The sequence below is a fragment of the Macrotis lagotis genome, chromosome 6 (assembly GCF_037893015.1).
Source record: "Macrotis lagotis isolate mMagLag1 chromosome 6, bilby.v1.9.chrom.fasta, whole genome shotgun sequence".
Classification (NCBI taxonomy): Eukaryota; Metazoa; Chordata; class Mammalia; order Peramelemorphia; family Peramelidae; genus Macrotis; species Macrotis lagotis.
In genome coordinates this window covers 182,295,828-182,318,060 of record NC_133663.1, presented here as the reverse complement: position 1 = coordinate 182,318,060, position 22,233 = coordinate 182,295,828, and the positions used below count along the sequence as shown (strand labels likewise).

Below are 22,233 nucleotides of genomic sequence, written 5' to 3'. Positions count from 1 at the left end.
TTCTGTCATGACATCATATAGAAGCACAAGTCATCATAGAAGAGATGGTGCCTCCTCTTACTTCAAGAATCTAGAAAGGTAAATTACTACTATATGCTGATCTATATTGTAGAACCCATTTACTAATTCTTTCATTTTACCCACTCATCATTATGGGAGGTTTACTGGGGTAGGCTGGCAGATCTTTAACAACTGGCTCTCTAAGACAAACTGTTGAAAATAACGTATTTCCCATTTTCTTATGCTAGAGAATCAACAAAAATAAATAAAGACAAATTGTAGCTTTTGCTGATTTTTGTGTTGTTTTACCAAAAACATAACATTGGTTCTGCCACACAAGCTTCTAGCACACCTCTGATGCCTATTACATGCAAGACATTATGGATAATATAAAGAAGAAAAGAACTTTGATTCTACTCTTAGCTGATTAGACATGCAAACAAACATTTGGTTGGTGGAGAGAAGTGTCATAAAAGATGTATAAACAAAGTGGTATGGGAATAAAGATGATCAGAGCATGGAAAATATGTCATTTGTCTTAAAGGATAGGCAGAATTTCAGTAGTCAGAGAAGTGAGACAGGAAAAAATGAATATTGTAGATAGAAGAATTAATAGGAGAAAAGTAGGAGGTGAGAAAGTCCAGTGTGAATTTCAAAAACTGATTAGTCAATTGAACTTAATTTAATTTGACAAATTTATTTTCTGATTACTACATAAAAAGGATTATGCTAAATAATAGGGTTACAAAAGATACAAATCCTGCCCTGAAAGAGTTTATAATATAATAGACAGGAGTATAAAAGTACCCAGATTATCATAGGGATGGACAGAAGGATTAGAAATACACAGCTAAGAGATAACAAAGATAGGAACAGAGGAAAGATCCATACCAATCTCTGAAAAATTTGGGGAAGTGTTAGTCAAAAGGAGAGGGAATGATTTCATGGAGAAGGGATATCTGTTTTGGACTTAAAAGAAAGAATTAAAAAGGCAGAGACATGAATAATTTAGTTCAGATGGAAGCAAGGTGGAAGTTGAAAAGGGGGTGGGTGGCAACAAGATTTGAAAGGCTTTGAATGGTAGCATAAATAAAGGTTTATAGAAGAGGAAAACAAGACCCAAAGAAATTAAGTGATTACTCAAGTCATCCACAGTGGCAAAGATAGCTGTTTTTGTTTGTCCATCATGGGTGTTGTCTTAACTTTAGGGCAAATTGGATTTAAGTGAGGCCGAATTGTACAAAGTTGTCTGCTTTAGTCTCTTCTAGTAGCTGAAGGCCAATGGCAAGACAAAAATCAAGATGATTATTGATGACCCAGAATGCCTTGTTTCTTTAATGTCTGACTAAACTCTAAGGGCTCCACAGCACTTGCTTCATTTACCTTCTTGGCTGTTGGAACAATTTATTCACATCTGCTCATTCTACCAAGGTAAGTCTTCATATGTTTCGAATAGAGATCCCTCTAATTCATTTGGGTTTAGCTACTACAATAATGCAAACAAAAATTGATAAGGCCTTAATTTTCTGCAAGTGGAGTGGAAACAAGGGATGGAGCATACAGACAAAAGGGGAAGGGTGAGGACAAAAACTAAAGGTTCTCCCATATTTCACTGGCAAGAATATGTCTCAAGAAAAAGAGATAGAGAAATGATTGAAGAAGTAAAGGAATGAAATAAAAGCACATTGCCAAAAATTCAACAATTCAATATTTATTTATAATACAATATTATTTTTCTTCTTCAGTTGTTTTTTAGTCATTTCTGATTCTTCATGATCTGGTTTTCTTAACAAAGATACTGGGGTATCTTTTGTCAATTTATTCTCCAGTTTATTTTACAGATGAGAAAGCTGAGATGAACAGGATTCAGTCACTGGGCAAGTAAATGTTTGAGATCAGATTTTTAAGTCAAGAGGACGACTCCAGGCCTGGTGTTCTGTCAATTGTACTACCTAGCTGTCTAATAATAGTAATAATACTACAGCATTATAGCAATTAGAGAGAGTTTTGATCTTTACAATAATCTATGAGGTAACCACAGGTAGAGCACAAATAATCCACAAATATCTTGAACCTCCTAAGATATTTTGGATAATTTAGATATAATAAGTAAATATAAAAAAATAATTATTTGGATAAGGTAATTTGGAGAAAATCTCAGAGAGATTAAAGAATACCAGAAAAGACTTTGTGCATATGAGATTTCTATCTAAAACTTGAAAGAAGTCAGGTGGCAGAAAAAGCAGGAGAAAATTTCAAGTATAGAGATAGTCATCATTGGAAATAGGCTCTAGTATATTCACATTCACCATTCACATCTCCATGGGTCACCAATAGCTTTAGAGATTGAGGTGTTTCAAGATATACAATCATATGATATCACCAGAAGGATAACCAGAGAGTAGCTTAGGATCACTGCAATTATGTCAGAATTTAAGACAGAATTTAAATAGGAATAAATGTCAAATTCAATATGGGTTTTTAAAAAAATTCAGCAGGATGAGGGAGATGAATTTAGAAAATAGTTTGTGGAGAAAAGACCTAGGGACTTAGGTGAACTGTAAGTAGTGAGTCAATAATGTGATTAGGCAATCAAAAGAGGGGATGTTATCTCAGCTTCACTGCAAAATCAGTCACAGTCATATCATATCTGGTGTCTTGTCTCCTGTTCTGAAAGCTACATTTTAAAAGGGACACTGACATTTTGGACCTCATTCAGAGGAGGATTCTCAGGATGGCAGGTGGACTTGACATCCTATCTACTTAAAATCAATTGAAACCTGGGACAAGAGAAAGCTTAGAGGAGGTATAATAACAGATTGCAAATATTTGAAGAGTTTTCATGGAGATAAAATTATTCTTATCCCTTGAAGCCAGGGAGAGGATTAGCAAGTGGCAGTCTTAAACAGAGTTTATCTCAACAGAAGGAAAAAACAACTTTAATCTTAGAATTGTCCCCAAATAAAAAGGGGATGCCTTGGGGAAAGGGTTGGATAACAAGTTCCAAGTGTCTGGAGTTATATTAAAAAAAAGGCAAGATGACTATTTTGTGTGTGTGATGGGTATGTGAATGGGGGGGTGGGGGATTTTGTAGTGAAGATTCTTACTTCAGATATGCTTTGGAATTGACAATCTTTGAGATTCACTAACAACATTTCAGGTTTCTTCATCTTCCCAGGAAATTTGTTTTAAGTCTTCATTTTTTGAGTCCTTAATTCTACAAGAATTCAGTAAAGCACCCTCAATATACCAAGACACTGTGCTAGCTGTCAGGAATATAAGATAAAAAAGTGAAACCATCCTTGTCTTCAAAAATGACCTGGATCCTCCTATGCCTGTCACTTGTCAAGACTTGAGTGTATTGGGTATTGGCCAATCTAAGTGTCAGGACTAAGAAAATCTACGGTTATCTATTCACTTCCCAGGTCCTGCTAACAAATTCTTCCAGTCAACCAGAACATGTATGACCTCGAGTGCATCTGTGATGCCTCTTTCCCTATAAATAGATTTGTAAGTAGAATTGGACATGGCAATTTTTCACACACTCTAACATCAGAAGCTTCTTTTCTTTTATCCAACAATGTCTTTTGGTATTTTAATACATGTTGGTATTAATGATGATATATGCATTGTATTCTCTATTTCTGCCTCTGATTCCCCAACAAGGTTTAACTTGTCAGATGCTGGCAGGCTGTTCAGAGCTGTCTAATCCTTTGTTTTCATCATCATCATCATCATCATCATCATCATCATCATCATCATTATTTAGCCTGTATTCTTATCAGGGCTGTCCAGATGTCATCCTCAAAGTTCTGTATAGAGATAGCTTATTTTTTTTGTCAAATTCTCAATGAATCCTATGATATCTCATCTTTGTACATATCTACAGTGATATAGATTAACACCCATCCTTGTCTGCCCTTTCTGTGAGATTCTTGTCCACATCCTCCAAAAAATTCACCATAAGAGGTCCACTCAATATATTGAATGTCTTCTTTGCTTTCACCTGCCACAATTTCTATTGTTATGTGACCAACCTATCTTCTGCTCCTATCATACAATTCTTTGATAATGTCTTTTATCCTTATTCTTCAGAGTTCCTCATTGGTTAAAAGTTTATCATCCTTCTTTCCTTGCCCCCTACTCCTGTTGAATAGAAATGAGACATCTTTTTAAAAGCAGATTAAATTTTTCCCACTAGGATATAAGCTAAGACAAATTATTGGATAGATATTTAGAGATTGGGTAACTCAAGTTAGTACAGTGAATACCTGGTCTTGAAGTCAGAAAATCTCATTCTGAATTTAAATCCAACATCAGACTCTTAATAACTGTGTGAACCTGGGAAAGCCACTTAATCCTGTTTGCTTCAGTTCCTCATCTATAAAATGAATAGGAGAAGGAAATGGCAAATCACTCTAGAATCTCTGTCAAGAAAACCCCAAATGGGGGCAGCTAGGTGTTGCAGTGGATAGAGCACTGGCCCTGGAGTCAGGAGTACCTGAGTTCAGATCCAACCTCAGACACTTAATAATTACCTAGCTGTGTGGCCTTGGGCAAGTCACTTAACCCCATTTGCCTTGCAAAAAACCTAAAAAAAAAAGAGAAAACCCTAAATGGGGCCACAAAGAGTCAGGGGTAACTAAAAACAATTCAACACCAACAAAATTTGAGGTTTAGAACTAAAGGGATCACCTTAGATTATCTGAGGAGAGGAAAGTAAAGCCCAGAGAAGGGAAATGGCTTACCTAAGGTTCCATAGGTAATAAGCAGGAGAGCTAGATTTGAGTCCCCATCCTTTCAGTCTAAAAGCATACTGTCATTGTTCAGCTGCACCATGCTACCTGAATATATAAATCACAAAGAAACAAATGAAAAGTGTTGCTTGCCCCTGAAGAGATCATGAAAATGGTAAAAAACATCATTCGTACAAAAATATTCATGACAACCCTGTTTGTGGTGGCAAAGAATTGGAAATTGAGTGAATGTCCGAATGTCCATCAATTGGGGAATGTCCATCAACTGGGGAATGGCTAAAGACATTGTGGTGTATGTATGTTTATGGAACACTATTGTTCTATTAGAAACAGGAGGGATAGGAATTCAGAGAAGCCTAGAAGGATTTTCATGAACTTATGCTGAATGAGATGAACGGAACCAGAACACTGTACACCCTAACAGCAACATAGGGGTGATGATCAACCTTTAATGGACTTGCTCATTCTATCAGTGCAACAATCAGAGACAATTTTAGGGTATCTGTGATGGAAAATACATGTGGATCCAACAAAGAATTGTGGAGTTTAAACAGAAACCAAAGACTTACTACCTTTAATTTCAAAAAAAGTTACTTTATTAGGTAATTTTGCTATCTCTTATAATTTATATTTTCCTTATCCTTTTCTTTATCCTTATCCTTTATCCTTATCTTTTCCATATCCTTAAGGATATGATTTCTCTCTCAACACATACAATTTTGATCAATGTATAGCATGGAAACAATGTAAAGACTATCAGACTGCCTTCAGGTGGGGGGGAGTGAGATTGGGGAAAAATTGTAAAATTCAAAAAAGAATTAAAAAAAGAGAAAAGTAGTTCATGGTTTTTCCTTAAAGAGAAAGAAATTATTCACAAGAAGACTAGTTTGTGAAGCCTTTCCTGACAACCACAACTACTAGATTTCCAGTTCTCCCAACATCTTCCTTGAATTTATTTTGCATGTTATTTTTATGAATATGTTTTCTTCTCTGATAGAAATAGAAGCTCCTTGAACATAAGGATTGTTTCACTTTTGCCTTTGTATCCTCAGAGCCTCACATATAGGTTGTATTTAGTAAATGATGGTTGACTGATTTTTTTTGAAATTTGCAGAAGGCAACTGTGATATAGAGTTGGATTTGGAATGAAGAGCCTTCAGTTTGTCTTCTCTTTCCAATCAGCATGCTTTTAAATAGCACTTTTCAAACCCATTTAAACCACTGAAGCACTTTCTTCATATCACAGGTGTCAAACTCAAGCTGCTTGACCTTGGGCAAGTCACTTTGTCTCTGAATGTTAATGTTCTTTTTTTTCTTTTAAATTTATTTTTTTATTCTCATTTTGTACAAATTTTTTTTACATTAATAAAATATTCTTGTTTACAAGTAAACAAAATACCCCTCCTCCTCCCCCATGAATATAGATAGACTTGTTTGGGCAAAAAAAAGTAAAGGGGAGAGGAAAAAAATTAAAATAAAAAAATAATAATAGTAATAATTGTAGGTATGGCCAGGTGGCGCAATGGACGAAGCAACAGCCCTGGAGCCACGAGCACCCGAGTCCACATCCAGCCTTGTAAACCCAACAATCACCCAGCCATGTGACATGCAAGTCACCCGATCCCCACTGCCCTGCAAAAACCAAAAAAAAAAAAAAAAGAAAGAAAGAAAAAAAAGACCCAAAATAAAATAAAATAGAAATAATAGTAGGGGTGGCTGGGTGGCAGACAGAGCATTGGCCCTTGAGCCAGGAGCACCTGGGTCCGAATCCGGCCCCAGACACCCAATGATCACCCCGCTATGTGGCCCCAGGCAGGCCATCCAGCCCTACTTGCCCTGCACCCTCCCCCAAATAATCATAACAAAAAATGTGCTTGAGTCTTTGTTCCAACACCAACAACTCTGTCATGGGTGGATCTCATTCTTTGTGATAAGTCCATCACAGAAGTTATTTCCATATTTTTCCAATGTTGCCATTGCTGATCGCAACTCCCTCCTTTCTTATTTCTCCACTACCATGTACTCTATTTTCTCTCTCCTTTCACTATGACTCTGCTGTAGGGTAGCTGAGTGGCGCAGCTGACAGATCCCTGGTCCCAGGGCCAAGAAGCCCTGAGCCCCCATACCACCCCTTAGGCCCAGAATCCACCTGGCCCTGTGGTCCTGGGCAGGCCTTCCATTCCCAGCCCCTTGCAAGAAGTAAGAAAGAAAATGTGTTATATCTGGCCACTCTCCCCCCATGGTCCATCCTCTCCTCCTTTATTCACATCCCCACCCCTTCCCCCTGCTCCCCCCTCCTTCTTACTCCAGATGTCTATACCCCATTGAGTATATTTGCTGTTTCCTCTCCTAGCCATCTCTGATGAGAGGAAAGTTTCCCTCATTCCCCCTTGCCTCCCCCCTTCCATATCATTGCAATAGCTCATTGTAATAAAAAAAAAATCTTATGTGAAATATCTTGGACTATTCCCCCTCTCCTTTTTCTTTCTCCCATTCCATTTCCCTTTTTTTTCTATTGACTCCATTTTTACACCATATTTTATCTTCAAATTCAGCTTTCTCCTGTGCTTCAACTATAAAAGCTCTCTCTACCTTCTCTATTAACTGAGAAGGTTCATGTGAGTATTATCAGTGTCATTTTTCTATGCAGGAATACATGCACTTCATCCTCATTAAGTCCCTCATATTTCCCCCCTCTCCTCCAATCTCCATGCTTCACCTGAATCCTGTATCTGCAGATCAAACCTGTTCAGCTCTGGCCATTCCAAAAGGAACATTTGAAATTCCCCTGGTTCATTGAAAGTCTATCTTTTCCCCTGGAAGAGGACATTCAGCCTTGCTGGGTAGTTCATTCTTGGCTGCATTCTAAGCTCTCTTGCCTTCCAGTATATTGTATTCCAAGCCCTACGAGCTTCCAGTGTAGCTGCTGCTAAGTCCTGTGTGATCCTGACTGCAGCTCCACGATATTTGAACTGTGTCCTTCTGGCTGCTTGTAATATTTTCTCTTTGACTTGGCAGTTCTGGAACTTGGCTATAATATTCCTAAGGGTTGGTTTTTTTGGGATCTCTTTCTCTGGGGGATCGGTGGATTCTCTCCATTTCTATTTTGCCCTCTGCTTCTAGAATATCAGGGCAATTTTCCTGTAGTAATTCTTTGAAAATGATGTCAAGGCTCTTTTCCTGATCATGACTTTCAGGTATTCCAATAATTTTTAAATTATCTTTCCTAAGTCATTTTTCCATATCAGTTGTTTTTTTTAATGAGATATTTCACATTTTCTTCTAATTTTTCATTTTTTTGGTTTTGAAGTATTGATTCCTGATTTCTGGTAAATTCATCAATCTCCCTGAATTCTATTCTTTGTCTGAAGGATTTATTCTCCTCAGAGAGTTTTCGTATCTCTTTTTCCATGTGGCCAATTTTGCTTTTTAAAGCATTCTTCTCCTCAATAACTTTTTGAACTGTTCTATCTATTTGACCTAAGCTGGTTTTTAGCATGCTATTTTCTTCAGCATTTTTTTTTTGATTTCCTTGACTAAGCTGCTGACTTCATTTTCATGTTTTTCCTGCATCTCTCTCCTTTCTTTTCCCAGTTTTTCTTCCAACTCCCTCATTTGATTTTCAAAGTCTTTTTTGAGCTCTGTCATAGCCTGAGCCCAATTTCTGCTTTTCTTGGAGTCCTTAGATGCAGGAGCTTGTGCTTCCTCATCTTCAGACTGAGTATTTTGATCCTTCTTGGGCTCATTTGCAAAATATTTCTCAATAGTCTTCCTCTTATTTCTCTGCTTGCTCTTTTTCCCAGCCTGGGCCTGGTTTTGGGGTGCTTCCTGAGCTTTTGGGATACTCCCACAAGGGTCTCAGTGTGTGAGGTTCTGTCCTCCCTCCTGGTCTGTGAATGACCATAAGCGCCCCCCTCTGCCAAGGGGTGGGGCCTAGACTGTGGTCAGGATCTGAAAGTGGTCAGAGCCCCAGAGTCCTGTTTCAGGGGCAGAGGACAGAGCTAGGCAGTCTCTCTTCATTCCCCTCCCTCAGCTCAATGGGCTCATTCCCTGGGGGCTCCTGCTTAAGGGCTCTGCCTGCTTCTGTTTCCTGGATCAGGGCTGGGGAAAGAGGATGCTGCTTGCTGCGTGCCCTGAGGGCTGGGCTCCATGTGCTGGCAGAGGTCTCCTGCTGTTCCTCCACTTTGTGCCCAGTGCTCCTTGGGGTGCAGCTCAGGAGACTCCCCCGCTGCTGTGAGCTGAGACCCCCAGCGTCCTGGGGCTGCCTCCCGGAGGCTGAGGTTCTTTGGCTCTGGTGGGCCACCCCTCTGGCGGGCCGCCCCCGGGGAGCAGAGCCTTTCTGTTCTTTTCCAGGTTACCTTGAGTAGGAGAACTGCCTCACTGGGTCCCTTTCTGGGTTCTGTCTCTCAAAAGTTTAGTTAGAGTCCTTAGCTGATGAATTTTATCAGAGAGCTCCTAAGACTAGATCCCTTCTTGTGGCCATTTTCTGTCCTTTGTTCTGTTAATGTTCTTTTTATGGAAACAGAAACAATTGTACCTGCCTTGCCTATCTCATAGAGCAGTAATGATTCATCATGCAGGTGAATGCAAGTGAAACCAGTGTAAATGGAAAAACACTTTATTCATTTCTTTAACAACCATTTAGCAATTGCCTGTCTCATATTAAGTATTGCACTTGGTGCTTAGACACAAGGGGGGAACAAAGGCCCTTGGTCTCAATAAGTTTACATTCTAATTATCCATACTAACTATCATGATTCTTACCAGTTTATCCATGCAATACAATTCTTATGTCCCTAAAAGTGTCTCATACTTTCTAATAGCAATTTTTAAAAACAATTTCATACTTTCTAATAATAATAATAATAATAATAATAATAATAATTCCATTAGCAGTTCTATTAGGTAAATTCTCTGGAGACCTGTTACCCCATTTAAAAGACTAAGCACAATTGAACTAAACTTCCATCTTTGGTTTAAACTCAAGGTTGATTCCGCCCTCCCCCTCTCCATGTGTCTTGACTAACTAATATAGAATAAGACAGCCAGTTGTGTTTGTACCTGAATTCATTATTCTTCACATCTAATGACAGCTAGATAACAAATTACATCAACAGAGCCTTACCCAACATTATTATTGAAGAGGAAACATCCTGAATAATTTATTAGCATCATCATCTTGTGCTGCAGACAGTTTTTAATTTTGCAGTGTTTCAATATTCAGCATAGTCGCCACTTACATCCTTTCAGTTATTAAATGTCATCCACTTTTGTTTACAAACAAAATCAAGTTAATTAAACATTACATACCAGTTAGGCAGAAATGAAAACTCCCTCAATGTCTGCCTACACAAATTTTCTAATAGAATATAGTGAAGGTTGTGAGGAAGGCTGTGGACTCTCAGCAGAATTTCAGAGATAAGGTTCTTCAAAAAAAAAGTCATACTGTCTTTTTCTTTCTTTCTTTTTTACTCTGCAACACTGTCAAAAGCATATACACCACATAGGGTTTTTCTTTTTGGCAGAATTCCCATCAATTTCAACTTATGCTCGAAAGATTCTTTTAGACAAAGAAATTGAAAATGGAGCATAGGAGGAAATGTCAGTTCATACAACATGCTAGGGTTGGTGCAAGAATTTGTTTTGATTGACTATACATGTTTATAACAAGGAATTTGGGTTTTTTTTGCTTTCTTAATGGAGGGGGGCAGAGAAATGGGAGAGAGAAAGGGCAAATTTCTTTGTGAAAATAAAATTTAATTTAATTTAAAAAAGAAAAAAGAGAACAGTTCATTGGAAAAACCAAAAATAGCATATCAAGTCTCCTTCCTCAGAATGGAGCCTCCAAGAGGCTGCCAAATTTCATACCATGATAAATAGAAAACAGCTGTTCTCAACACTCTAAACATGGAGAAGTATGATGGAACTTCACATCTCCCCTCTGGAAGGTGGAGAAATAATGCATAGCTTTGCCCTTGGTCCTGTGATAGAAAAATTATGTTAATTTAATTTATATAAAACAGGTTTGCAGAGCACTTTATATGAATCATATTATTTAATCCTCAAAACAGCCTTGTGAGGTAGATAATACAATTTATCCCCATTTTATAGATTAAAGTCTAATAGAAGTTTCGTAATGTGCCCAAGCTCGCATAGAGTTGGAAGTGGAAACCAAACCCAAATGGTTTGTTTCCAAGTCCAGTGTTCATTTCCTTACCCATATTTGCTGTCCCTTTGTAAGAGTAATGCAAGGGGCAGTTAGGTGGTGCAGTGATAGAGCACTGGCCCTGGAGTCAGGAGTACCTGAGTTCAAATCCGGCCTCAGACACTTAATAATTACCTAGCTGTATGGCCTTGGGCAAGTCACTTAACCCCACTGCCCTGCAAAACACAAAACAAAAAAAAGAGTAATGCAAGTAGTATCTAGCTCAAGAAACTGTAATTCTTATTTTATATCACTAAAAGAACTAAAGTGAAGAAACTAGGAGTAGCTATTTTTTCAAACAATGTCCACAAAGTCCCCTGTGAAGTAGGCAAAATAGAGGTACCCCTCACCCCTCATTTTACAAATGAAGGAACAAGTCCAGATAGGTTAGCTGTGAGAGGATTAACTATGGTGCCAGGGTCTAGGTGTCTTAACAAGAATCCTATTGGGGCACTAATCTACTTGGAGAACCATTCCATTTGAATATTTCTTTTAATTTACATAGGCACCGTCTAAGTTCAGACTTTCATAGTCTTTTATGTGAATCATTGCAATAGTCTGAGCAGCAAAGTTTTGGAATACAGAGAACTTGACATGGAGTTGGGAAAATGGCCTCAGACCTAGTGCTAAACTCTCTCTGCCCCAAGTTCTTCAGGTGGGGGTGGGGTGCACTCAATGACTTTTAAGTTCCCTCTTCTGGCTTTAAATCTATGATGCTATTATAACAGAGATGACCGATTTGGGGCAATGAGGATCCTGTACTTATGGATTGATCCTTATGGATTCTATGGATGATCCCTGCACATCATATTATGTTTGATATAATCCCTAAGTAGACTTGAGTATAAATATTGTTCTAATAAGGAGGCTATCTCACTAAGAAAAGTTTACTTCTGATTGCTGAAATGGAACCAGGAATTCATATGGGACTATTTCAATAAGGTAATCTCTCTTTTCTGTCTATGTTCAAGTGAGAGGCATGTATAAGTCAGGACCTTGGGCTCTTGCCATTCAGGGCTGACACACAGCCCACAAATACAGGCCTCTTGCGTTTTCTCTTAGTATTATATCTTTCTTCTTTTTCAGGTAAAGGAGTATTGGAAACAGTCACAACTTGTCAGCAAGTAGGCCAGTGTAGTTAAATTGCAATGTGAGGAGGGGAGTAATAAGTAAGATGACTGGAAAGGTAGGTAGGAGTTGGGTTGTGAAGAGTTTGAGATGATAAATAAAAAAAGTTTACAACTAATCCCTTAAGCAATAGGGAGTCAATGGTGTTTGTTGATTAGAGGGAGAGGAATAGTATGATTGGTCATGTGCTTTAGGAAAATTACTTTGGTGGTTATGACATGGAGGATTGGAGTGGCAAGAGTTTAGAGGGAGGGAGACCAAAAGGCCCATTGCAATAGTCCAAGTGAGACATATTGAGGAACTTAGACTGGCAGATGTTTGAGTGAACAGAAGGGAACTAAGACAGGTTGTAGAGACTGAAGATTTGGTAATTTGTGTGTGTGGTGTGTGTGTGTGTGTGTAGGATGGCATTGATGTGGTGAATCCTGATTGACTGGAGGATGGTGTGATCCTCAAAAGTTGTAAGTTTGAGAGGAGTGATTTTTAGAGAAAAACCAATTCTGCTTTGGATGTGTTGAGTTTTAAAGTATCTCAGGATACTTTTGTTGGAAATTCCAATAAACTGGTGATGGAGGGAGACTGAGGCTGCATATATACCTGTCATTTAAAGATGGTACATAGAGATAATTGAAATCATCACAACTGAGCTCATGATGTTACAGAGTATAGACACAAGAGGGAGAACAATACAGCAGAAACTGAGCAGAAGAGAGGAAAAACAAGGAGGGAGGAAGGGGAGGAGGGAGAGGGATAGGGGAAAAGGAAGATGGGGAGAGGAGAAGTAGGGAGAGGGACGGGGAGGGGGAGAGATTGGGAGAAGGGAATGGAGGGGGAGAGGGAGGGAGAGGGAGACAGAGCACATACCCAATCTTAGTAAAACTCAGGAGAACATAGAGGAGGAAAAAGTAATGAACCATATCAAAAGCTATAGATATTTAGGAGAATAAGGACAGAGAAGAGGCCATTAGATCTTACAACTGAATGATTGCTGGGTGACTTTGGAGAGAGCAATTTACTGAGTGATAAGGTCAGAAATCAGATAAGAGGATTGAAAAAATGAGTAGGAACAGAGGAAGTAGATGACAGTAGCATTAAATGATTTTTTCCAAGGATTTTGGTTGAAAAAGAGGAAAGATGAAATGTTATGAATCACTGTTTACATAGTGTTTTAAGGTTTTTTTAAAAAGTTGTTTTGTTATTTGATCTGATCCTCACAATAACCCTATGAGGTAGGTGCTATTATCTTCATTTTACAAATTAAGAAACTGAGGCTGAGTGGAATTGTAATGATAATTACTACTTAGCAGGAAGTGTATGATCTATGGATTTTTTTTTAAAGAAAAGGGAGATTAAGGTTTATTTGTTGGCATCAGGAAACTTGCAGATAGGGAGACTAAAGATTCAAAAGGAAGTTAGTAGTTGATATCTTTTGTTTTTAGTAACACCTGGATTTCTCAATGTACCCCCATTCCTTGCCCTCTCCAGAAAAAAATAATACAGGGGAGGGAAACTGTTCTGCAAAACTAATTTTGAAAAAGTATATTATGGTTTCATTCATCCATTTTCTCACACTAAACTAACAATGAAGTAGAGGAGGTGCCTTCTTATACCTCTCTCCTTTGGGTTCAAGCTTGGTCATCATACTTTCACAGAATTCAGTTTTGATTATAAGTATTGTTATTCTATTTACATCATAAGTAGTCACAATATATAATGTTTATTTTTCTGCTTCCATTTTATTTGAAGCTCATATTACCTTCCCATACTTCTCTGCATTCATCACATTTCATCATTTCTAACAATAATATTCCCTTAATGTGCCACAGTATATTTAGCCATTTCCCTATTGAGGGTCATCTACTGTTTCTAGTTTTTTTACTACTAGGAAAAATGTTGCTCTAAATATTTTGGTATATTTATAGTCTTCCTTTTTGTCAATGACTTTATACAGTTCTAGCAGTGGAATCTTTGGATTCAAAGATATGACCATTTTATCCCCCTTTTCTTCTTATTTTTCATAATTTTTTTTAGGTTGGGTTTTTTGTTTTGTTTTTTTTTGTAAGGCAATGGGGTTAAGTGGCTTGCCCAAGGCCACACAGCTAGGTAATTATTAAGTGTCTGAGGCCGCATTTGAACTCAGGTACTACTGACTCCAGGGCCGGTGCTCTATCCACTCACTGTGCCACCTAACCACCCCTATTTTTCATAATTTCAAATAGCCTTCCAGAATGATTGTACTAATTTCCAGCTCTACCACCAAGGTATTATGTGTCTTTTTCCAAACCCTTTCAATATTGATTATTCCAAGAATTGGTCATCTTCTGATGTGAAAATTCACAACTGTTTTGTACCTTTTTTTTTTGCAGGCAAATGGGGTTAAGTGGCTTGCCCAAGCTACACAGCTAGGTAATTATTAAGTGTCTGAGACCGGATTTGAACCCAGGTACTCCTGACTCCAAGGCCAGTGCTTTATCCACTACGCCACCTAGCCTCCCCTGTTTTGTAACTCTTATTAGTTATTTGGAACATTCTTTAAAATGTTTGTTAATAGTTTGTGATTCTTACTTGGAGAACTATTGATTTTATCCTCAAAGAATTCGTTTTTTAAATTTCCATTGACTCTATCTTAACAATTCACCTGGAAGAGAGAGTTCTGTGGGACATGTTAAATGCCAAGGTAATAAAAAATTTAAGATTAAAAAATGGTTGAGGAGCAGCTAATGGTATAGTGGATAGAGTACAGGCCCTGGAGTCAGGCCCCTAGTTCAAATTTGGCCTTCGACACTTAATAATTACCTAGCCGTGTGACCTTGGGCACCACTTAAGCCCACTATGTTAAATAACATTTAAAAAAAATTTAAATGGATAATAAAATGGATCTAGAACCATGTAGAATGGATATATTTACATGGCTATATACACACTTTAGATGTCTAAGAAACTACTTCATTTATGAATATTATTCTTGAAAAACAAAAATATTATTTAAAAAGGTCCAAAGTTCATGTACTGGTCCTTTTTTTATTTGTCATTATAAATAAGTTCAACAGATCTAAAGAAAACATGTCTCTTAGTCTTCTTAGAAGTTTTTTTTTGAAAAATAGGAGCAGCTAGGTGGCACAGTGATTAGAGTCAAGGCAGGAAGATTCATCTTTCTAAATTAAAATTGGCCTTAGACAATTAGTTATGTGACCCTAGGCAAGTCACTTAACCCTGCTTACCTCAGTTTTTCCTCATCTGTAAAATGAGCTGGAGAAAGAAATGGCAAATCACTCTAGTTTGCCAGGAAAACCCCAAAAGAGATCACAGAGTCAAGATACAACTGAAAACAACTGAACAAACAGCAAAAAAGTTTGAAATGTCTTTAAAAAAAGTAGGATTTTGCTGAATTAATGGATTTTTTTTACATGAGAATCACCAACTTTATTCTAGAAACTAATCCTCCATTAATCTAGATTAAGATCAAAGAATTTTTCTGATATCCATTTTGCTCTGCTTTTGTTATTTTTTATTTTTTCCCCCAATTTTGATTCTTTCTCCCAACCCCCCACAGAAGGCATGGTATACACTGATCAAAACTGAATGTGTTGAGAAATCATATCCTTAGGGGAGAAAATAAAAGAGATAGCAAAATTACATAGATAACCTTTTTAAAAAACTAGTTTTTAGTTTTTGTTTAAACTCCACAATTCTTTCTTTGAACATAGTGTTCTCCATTGCAGATACCCTAAAATTGATGAAAGAACTTTTTTTTTTAGATTTTTCAAGGCAATGGGGTTAAGTGGCTTGCTCAAGGCCACAGGGCTAGGTAATTATTGAGTGTCTGAGGTCAGATTTGAACCCAGGTACTCCTGACTCTAAGGCTGGTGCTCTATCCACTGCGCCACCTAGCCACCCCAAATGAACATTTCTTAAGCACTTACCTGCTATTTTTCATTAGGATATAGATATTAATAGCAAAAGTAGTCCTTGTCCTCAAGGAGTTTATTTTTTAATGGGAGAAACATTACACCAAAAGAAATAGCAGCTAAAGATTGGCACTTTGGGTCTGTAAAGTTTTAGGAATACTAACAGCTACTTTTTATATAGTACTTTAAAGTTTGCAAAGTGTTTTATGTATACATACTATTATTATATTCACTTTACAAATAAGGAAACTATGGCTGGCCAAGGCCGACTTGACCCGTCACAAAGTGAAGATACAGAATTTGAACTCTGGTCTTCCTGACTCCTAAGCTTTAACTATATACCACTACAGAAATGGCGAGTTAGATGGGCATACTCCATCTAGGAACAACAAAAAAGATTATTTGGTGTAAGGAGACTACTTCAGCAATTTAGTTAGGCTTGTTAGGTGGTGATCAGAAGAGAGAGAAGATGGATGTAAAAGGTATTACAGAAAAATGGATAAAACTTGGGAAGTGGATATGAGAATAGGTAAGAGCCAAAGAAAACACCAAAATTCCAAACATGAAAGGTAAGAGTGAATAGTAGTACTAATAATAAACCATAGCAAAGGTCAGAAGAAATAGCAAGATTGGGTCAGGGGGCGGGGCAGAAATAAGATTAGTTTTTAGGATATACTGAATTTTAGTTGCTGATGGGAAATACACATGAAGATATTCAGTGAGCAGAAGATATAGGTCTGGAATTTGGGGAAAAGGTAAGAGTAGAAGATTGGGAATCACCCATAAATGTGATCACTGAAGTAATATAAGTTAATGAGATTGCTAAGCAATATGAAAAAGAAGAGGACTGAGACTAGAACCATGAGGAATATTAAGGAGTCAGGAAGAGGAGCCAAAAAGACAAGGAAGGAGTAGACTGGAGAAAAATTAAGTAAGATTGTCCGAGTCTTCAGGAACTCAAAATCTAACAGGGAAGGCTACTAAACAAACAAATAGGAACAAACAAGCTATTGAGAAGACAAATAGGAAATAATTAAAAGAAGCAACTTTCAGAATTAAGTTGAAAGGTTTCCTGTAGAAGACAGGATTTTAGTTGGGACTTAAAGGAAGCCAGTAAGTAGACATGAGGAGGGAAAGAAACGGGCATAGGAGACAATCAGATAAAATGCCTAGAGCCAAGAGATGGAATATCTTGTTCATGGAACAGCAAGGAGGTCAGTGTCACTGGATTAAAGGGAATGTGGCAGAGAGCAAAATAAAAAAACACTAGAAAGGTAAGAGGTGGCTCAGTCTTTGGATTTTTTATATGTAGGAGACAAGGAACCACTGAAGTTTATTGACTGGGGGTTAAGGGGCCAAAATGATTGGAGCTGTACTTTACGAAAATCACTTTGGTGGCTGAATAGAAAATGGATTGAAATGGGAAGAGACTTATAAAGACCCATCAGTCCAGGTGTGAGGTAATAAGGACCTGCACCAGTGGTCAATGTGTCAGAGGAGAAGTGGATTCAAGAGATGCTGCATAGAGAAATCGATGGTCTTTGACACAGATTAGAATATGGGGGGCGGGGAGAGTAAGAGACAGTCAAGGATGACAACTGTGAGGACTGGGAGGATGGAGTCCACTGCAAGAGGGAAAATAGGAGGATTTGGAGGAAAGATATGTTCAGTTTTAAACATCTTGAGTTTAAGATGTTTACTGGACATCCAGTTTCAGTTGTCTGAAAGGTAGCTGGAGATGTGAGATTAGAAATCAGCTGAGGTTAGGTAGATCTGTGAATCATCAGCATAAAATTATTAATGAAATCCATGGAGTTGATGAAATCACCAAGTATAATATAGGAGAAAAGTAGGGGGCCAAAATAGAACCCTATGTGACAATTCTGCTAAGATAGTGCGATATGAAGATGCAACAAAGAGACTAAGAAGAAGCAGTCTGATAGGAAGAGAATCAGGAGGAAATGGGAGTACTGAAAACCTAGAGAAAAAAATATCTAAAAGAGCGTGATCAAGAGTATGAAAGGCTGCAGAGAAGTCAAAGAGAATGAGAAATGCCACTGGATTTGGTAATTAAAAGTCACAGATAACTGGAGACAGCATTTTAATGGAACAGTGAGAGAATACAGTGGAGGCATCTACTGTAGATGGCCTTTTCCAGTTTATTTCAGTAGGGAAGAAGAGATATAGGACAATAATTAGCAGGGGTAGAAAGGAACAAGTGAGAATGGGAGAGATATGGAAATGTTTTTAAATAGAAGAGTTAAAAGTCAGAGAGATTGAAAAACTGATAAAATGGAGATGACAGAAGGGGACAATCTGTTGAAGGAGACGGGATGAGATGGGATCACCTAACCTTAGTAAAGATTATGGTCACTTCTTCAGATGAGACAGAAGTGAAGGGAGAGAGTGGCAGAAAGCATATCAGTGATGTGAGATGTCAAAGAAGAGAGAAGGAATTCACATTAAATGACTTCTATTTTCTCTGTAAACTACAAGGGCAAAGTTCTCAGCTCAGTTGAGAGGGTTAGGGAGAGTAGGAGCCATGGAGGTTTGAGGAGGTTCAGAAGAGCCACTCTGGACTATGGAATAATGAGGCACCAGTTACCTCACTGGTTAAATGTTTTTTACATTTAAAGGCAAAGGTTTCATTTTGAAATTGTCAAATTTCTGAGGTCAGGGATGGGGAAACACCAGTTGGATGGTAAAGAAGAGGCAGAATCATTTTTGGTGATGATAAGCTCTAAGAATATCAAAAGATGAATCATTTTTTAAAAACAGTTGCTATTCTTGTAATTCCATTCAATCTTGGTTACTAATATGGGATTGATGTGTTAATACAATCTGTCAGCCTTATTTTTTTGCTTGTTTCATTTTGGTTGAGGGGAGGCAAGGAGAGGGAAATGAAGGCAGTGAGATTTTGGGGGGTTTTGGTTTTTTTTTTTTGGCTTTTGCTATTTTCGTCAGTAAGGTGAATTCTTGTAATTTTTCCTTGTATTTTCTCACAGGTTTCATGGTTTACTGAGGTCTACTTTGTTCTTCAACTTTTCCTGCTAGTTATAAAAAATTCACTTATTCATTAATAAAACACAGAAGAGATGAAATGACAATGCTTCAAAATATAGGAAAAAAATCATTGTTTAATATTAATTACAACAATGTAGCATAAACATTGTAGTAGTCAATACCAGGACATTATCTGAGACATTTAGATTAAAATTTGCTCCAGAGTTATTGTAAATGGATGCTCAAGATTTCCTAAACAAACAATTGGCATTAAGAAAATCTATACAAAGGCAGTCAGTTGTTTAATGTCCAGGATGTCATGACACATGGTGAGACAAACAAGCACAAACATCATTAAGTACACCAAAAAGAATTTCAGATGCTACATTTCAAACACAGTTTAGAACTGAAAGTGCTTCACATCTATAGGATAAGAAATGGCTTCATCTCCTCATCCATAAAAGGTGAGAGCAAAGAAGTAACCCTTTGAAAGGTTAAATACACAGTGCCCCATTTTTAATGTTTATATCAAATTCCCAACCCCTCAGAAGGTCACACGGTGAAACGCATAGAGTATATGTACAAAAGAACAAATTTAAAAAAAAAAGAAACACTCAAGATGCTTTTCTCTGCTCCCCCAAAACCTGACATTAATTCATGGCTTGGGATCTACAGAAAGAAAAGGTAATGCATTAACACGGTCATCTTAATGATCATCCCCTATATGAAGGAATGAGACATTAAAAACACCATCACACTTGAATTAAATACTTCATTCTACTATTTAAGGCATGTTCTGTAAGAGATCTATCCTGGCATATGCTGTCAGCAGAATAGTTCTTCAGCTAGGACAGATGTTATATCTCTCAGCAAGGAGACATAGCGATACCACCTTTTACAAAGTGATGGAGAGAAAATCAGATCTAAGTTGTTCCTGAGTTAAAAATCTGCTAAAGAAGGCAAACTTAACTACTTTCCTCCTTTTGAATTGTTTTCCTTTGCAATGTCTTTTCAACTGTATATAATTAACAAAATCCACCTTGAAGAAAACTTCCTAAATAAAAAGCTTGAATTTTTTTAGTCTTGTAATATCTGTGTTACCTGCAAACTACAGTATGTTGGAAACTGAATCTTGAAACAGAATACCAAAGTTCACCTATCCCCCCACCCCCACTACCCAGATTTTCTCATCAATTAGGTCAATGACAATTCTATTCCACACCAAAGGGTCTGTGTGTACAATATTTCCAAATAGAAGACTAACTGCACCATTCAATTAAACCATACAAAATTCAGGACTAGAACCTTTAATGAGATGAAATTGAGAAGAAATCACAATTATCAGAGGGATCCAAATCTTTTTAAAGTTGCCTTTTCAAAGGTAATTAGTAATTCAGAATACAGGTGTTATTAGGGGGAAATGCTTTCATTTTCTTATGCCTAGTATTCAGAAAAGCCCTAAATTCCTGGGTATGATAATCTTATGCCAGAGGCTAGTAACTAGCCTTTATGAGTCTTCTGCCAAGAGTCCCTACTATACAGCATTGCAGGGTTTTGCCTCTTAAAAAAGATTTTGTACATGCTCTATGAAACAATTCACTTCATTTAAAAACTGACTTAATCAGAAAAAAAGGAAATAATCTGCTTGAAATATGAAACATTGAAGTTCCTGGGATCATAAGTCTTACATCACTGAAGCAGAATGGAAAGCAGCTATGCTTTAGGCAGGGCTTTCATCTACTCCAAGTCACTAGTACGATTTTTAAATCCAAGACTGAGGCTGCCAGAGAGGCGCAGAAAAACAAATGCAATCCCAGACTTCCATTTCCCCATTAGCTTTGTAGTTTATACAGAGGGTGTGCTGAAGGGGAGGGGAAGAAAGAGAGGGGAAAGTTTAAACTTTTAAACTTTCAGTCATCTGGGCACAAAATGTAATATTGCTTTATACTTGCCAGAGAAGGGAAAATCTCTCCCACTGAGCATTGTGCTAACATTTGCTGCATCCTGATGGAAAAATACATCTCATAGAATTTGGACTGGCCTAATAAAAGAAACCCTACCCATAAATGTTAGCTCATAATATTACCTCTATTTGTTTTTGTTGGCTGCAGTGATTGTGTAATAAATAATACATTTTATTTACATAATCTGGTTTTAGATTCCTCTTTTTTTGTAGGGAGGACAAACAGTGCACTTCATCAAGTTGCTAACGAGCTATACATAAAAGTCTGCATGTGATCTCAAAAAATATAGTAAATAATCACTGATACAGTAATTAGACAAAGGAGACAATTGCATATATCTTTAATTGGCCACATTTGTGGAGTCAGTTTCTCAAATAAATGGATGAATCATGGGCTCTTCACATAAGATAGTCATATGATCCTGGGCTCAGAACTTCTGCATTCTTAACAAATTTTTAATACTGTTTTCAGCAAAGACTTACAAGCTATTTTAATGTTTGGACAGATATAAATAAGCTTAAATTATTTAAGTGTACTAGAATAGAATGTATTTTTAAATTTTTGATATGTGAGTAGGGTAATTTGGAACAAAAAGGATGATACATGTACAGGATTGGAACACTCTTATCCTCCACTCAAATGAATGCATATGTCTTCTAACCCTTGTGACCATAAAGATAAAAGGAAAGGAAATTCTAGCTTGGTGTCAGCCCAGATTCAGCAACCTATGTATGCATTAAAAATTATAGATATTTACAAGAAATATATATATATATATGTATATGTATATATTTATATATGTTCAATTAAAAGTCACTGATGAGAAACATGAACTTTTAGTCAGTCACTGCATTTTCTGGAAAATGAGGTAATTTAGACACTATCAAATTTAATTTAATGCAGTTTCAGGAGCCATGGTCTCTATCATTACATATGGACTCTTCCCTAAATGGTTTCTTCCATTTCTATACAAACAAGATAAACAAGATCTTTTCTATACACATGACAAGCAAGAAAACCATTCCATCCAGTTAAATTCTGCTTTGCAGGGCTCTTGATGTAATACTGACTCATGTCAGAAGGCATCCCAGCTTGGTCTAAATAACTGGTCTTTCAATAGAAAGAAAAAAAAAAAGACTAGTTCATTATAAATTGGTTTCATCCCAAGCAGGATCATTCATATTCTTTAAGACTTTTCTTACAAGCTTTTCCAGGTCTTTGCGTGCTCTCTGCTCTTCCTCTAAAGATTTCTTCATCTTTTTGTTATC

At 37.3% G+C, this 22,233-nt stretch overlaps 1 protein-coding gene and 1 long non-coding RNA gene across 12 annotated transcripts in view; one reads left to right on the top strand and one right to left on the bottom strand.

Moving 5' to 3' along the window:
- Positions 1–22: 22 nt before the first annotated feature.
- On the top strand, positions 23–19,612 carry LOC141491279 (uncharacterized). Its single transcript, XR_012469548.1, has 3 exons — positions 23–78; positions 1,259–1,431; positions 19,004–19,612. It is a non-coding gene; the product is annotated as an uncharacterized LOC141491279 (long non-coding RNA).
- Positions 19,118–22,233, bottom strand: part of ARHGEF7 (Rho guanine nucleotide exchange factor 7) — a 314,501-nt gene continuing 311,385 nt past the window's right edge. For all 11 annotated transcript variants that reach the window (XM_074192051.1, XM_074192046.1, XM_074192042.1 and 8 more), the window contains one exon: positions 19,118–22,233. In XM_074192051.1, the coding sequence (XP_074048152.1) occupies positions 22,111–22,233 (123 nt within the window). In that variant the 3' untranslated portion in view covers positions 19,118–22,110.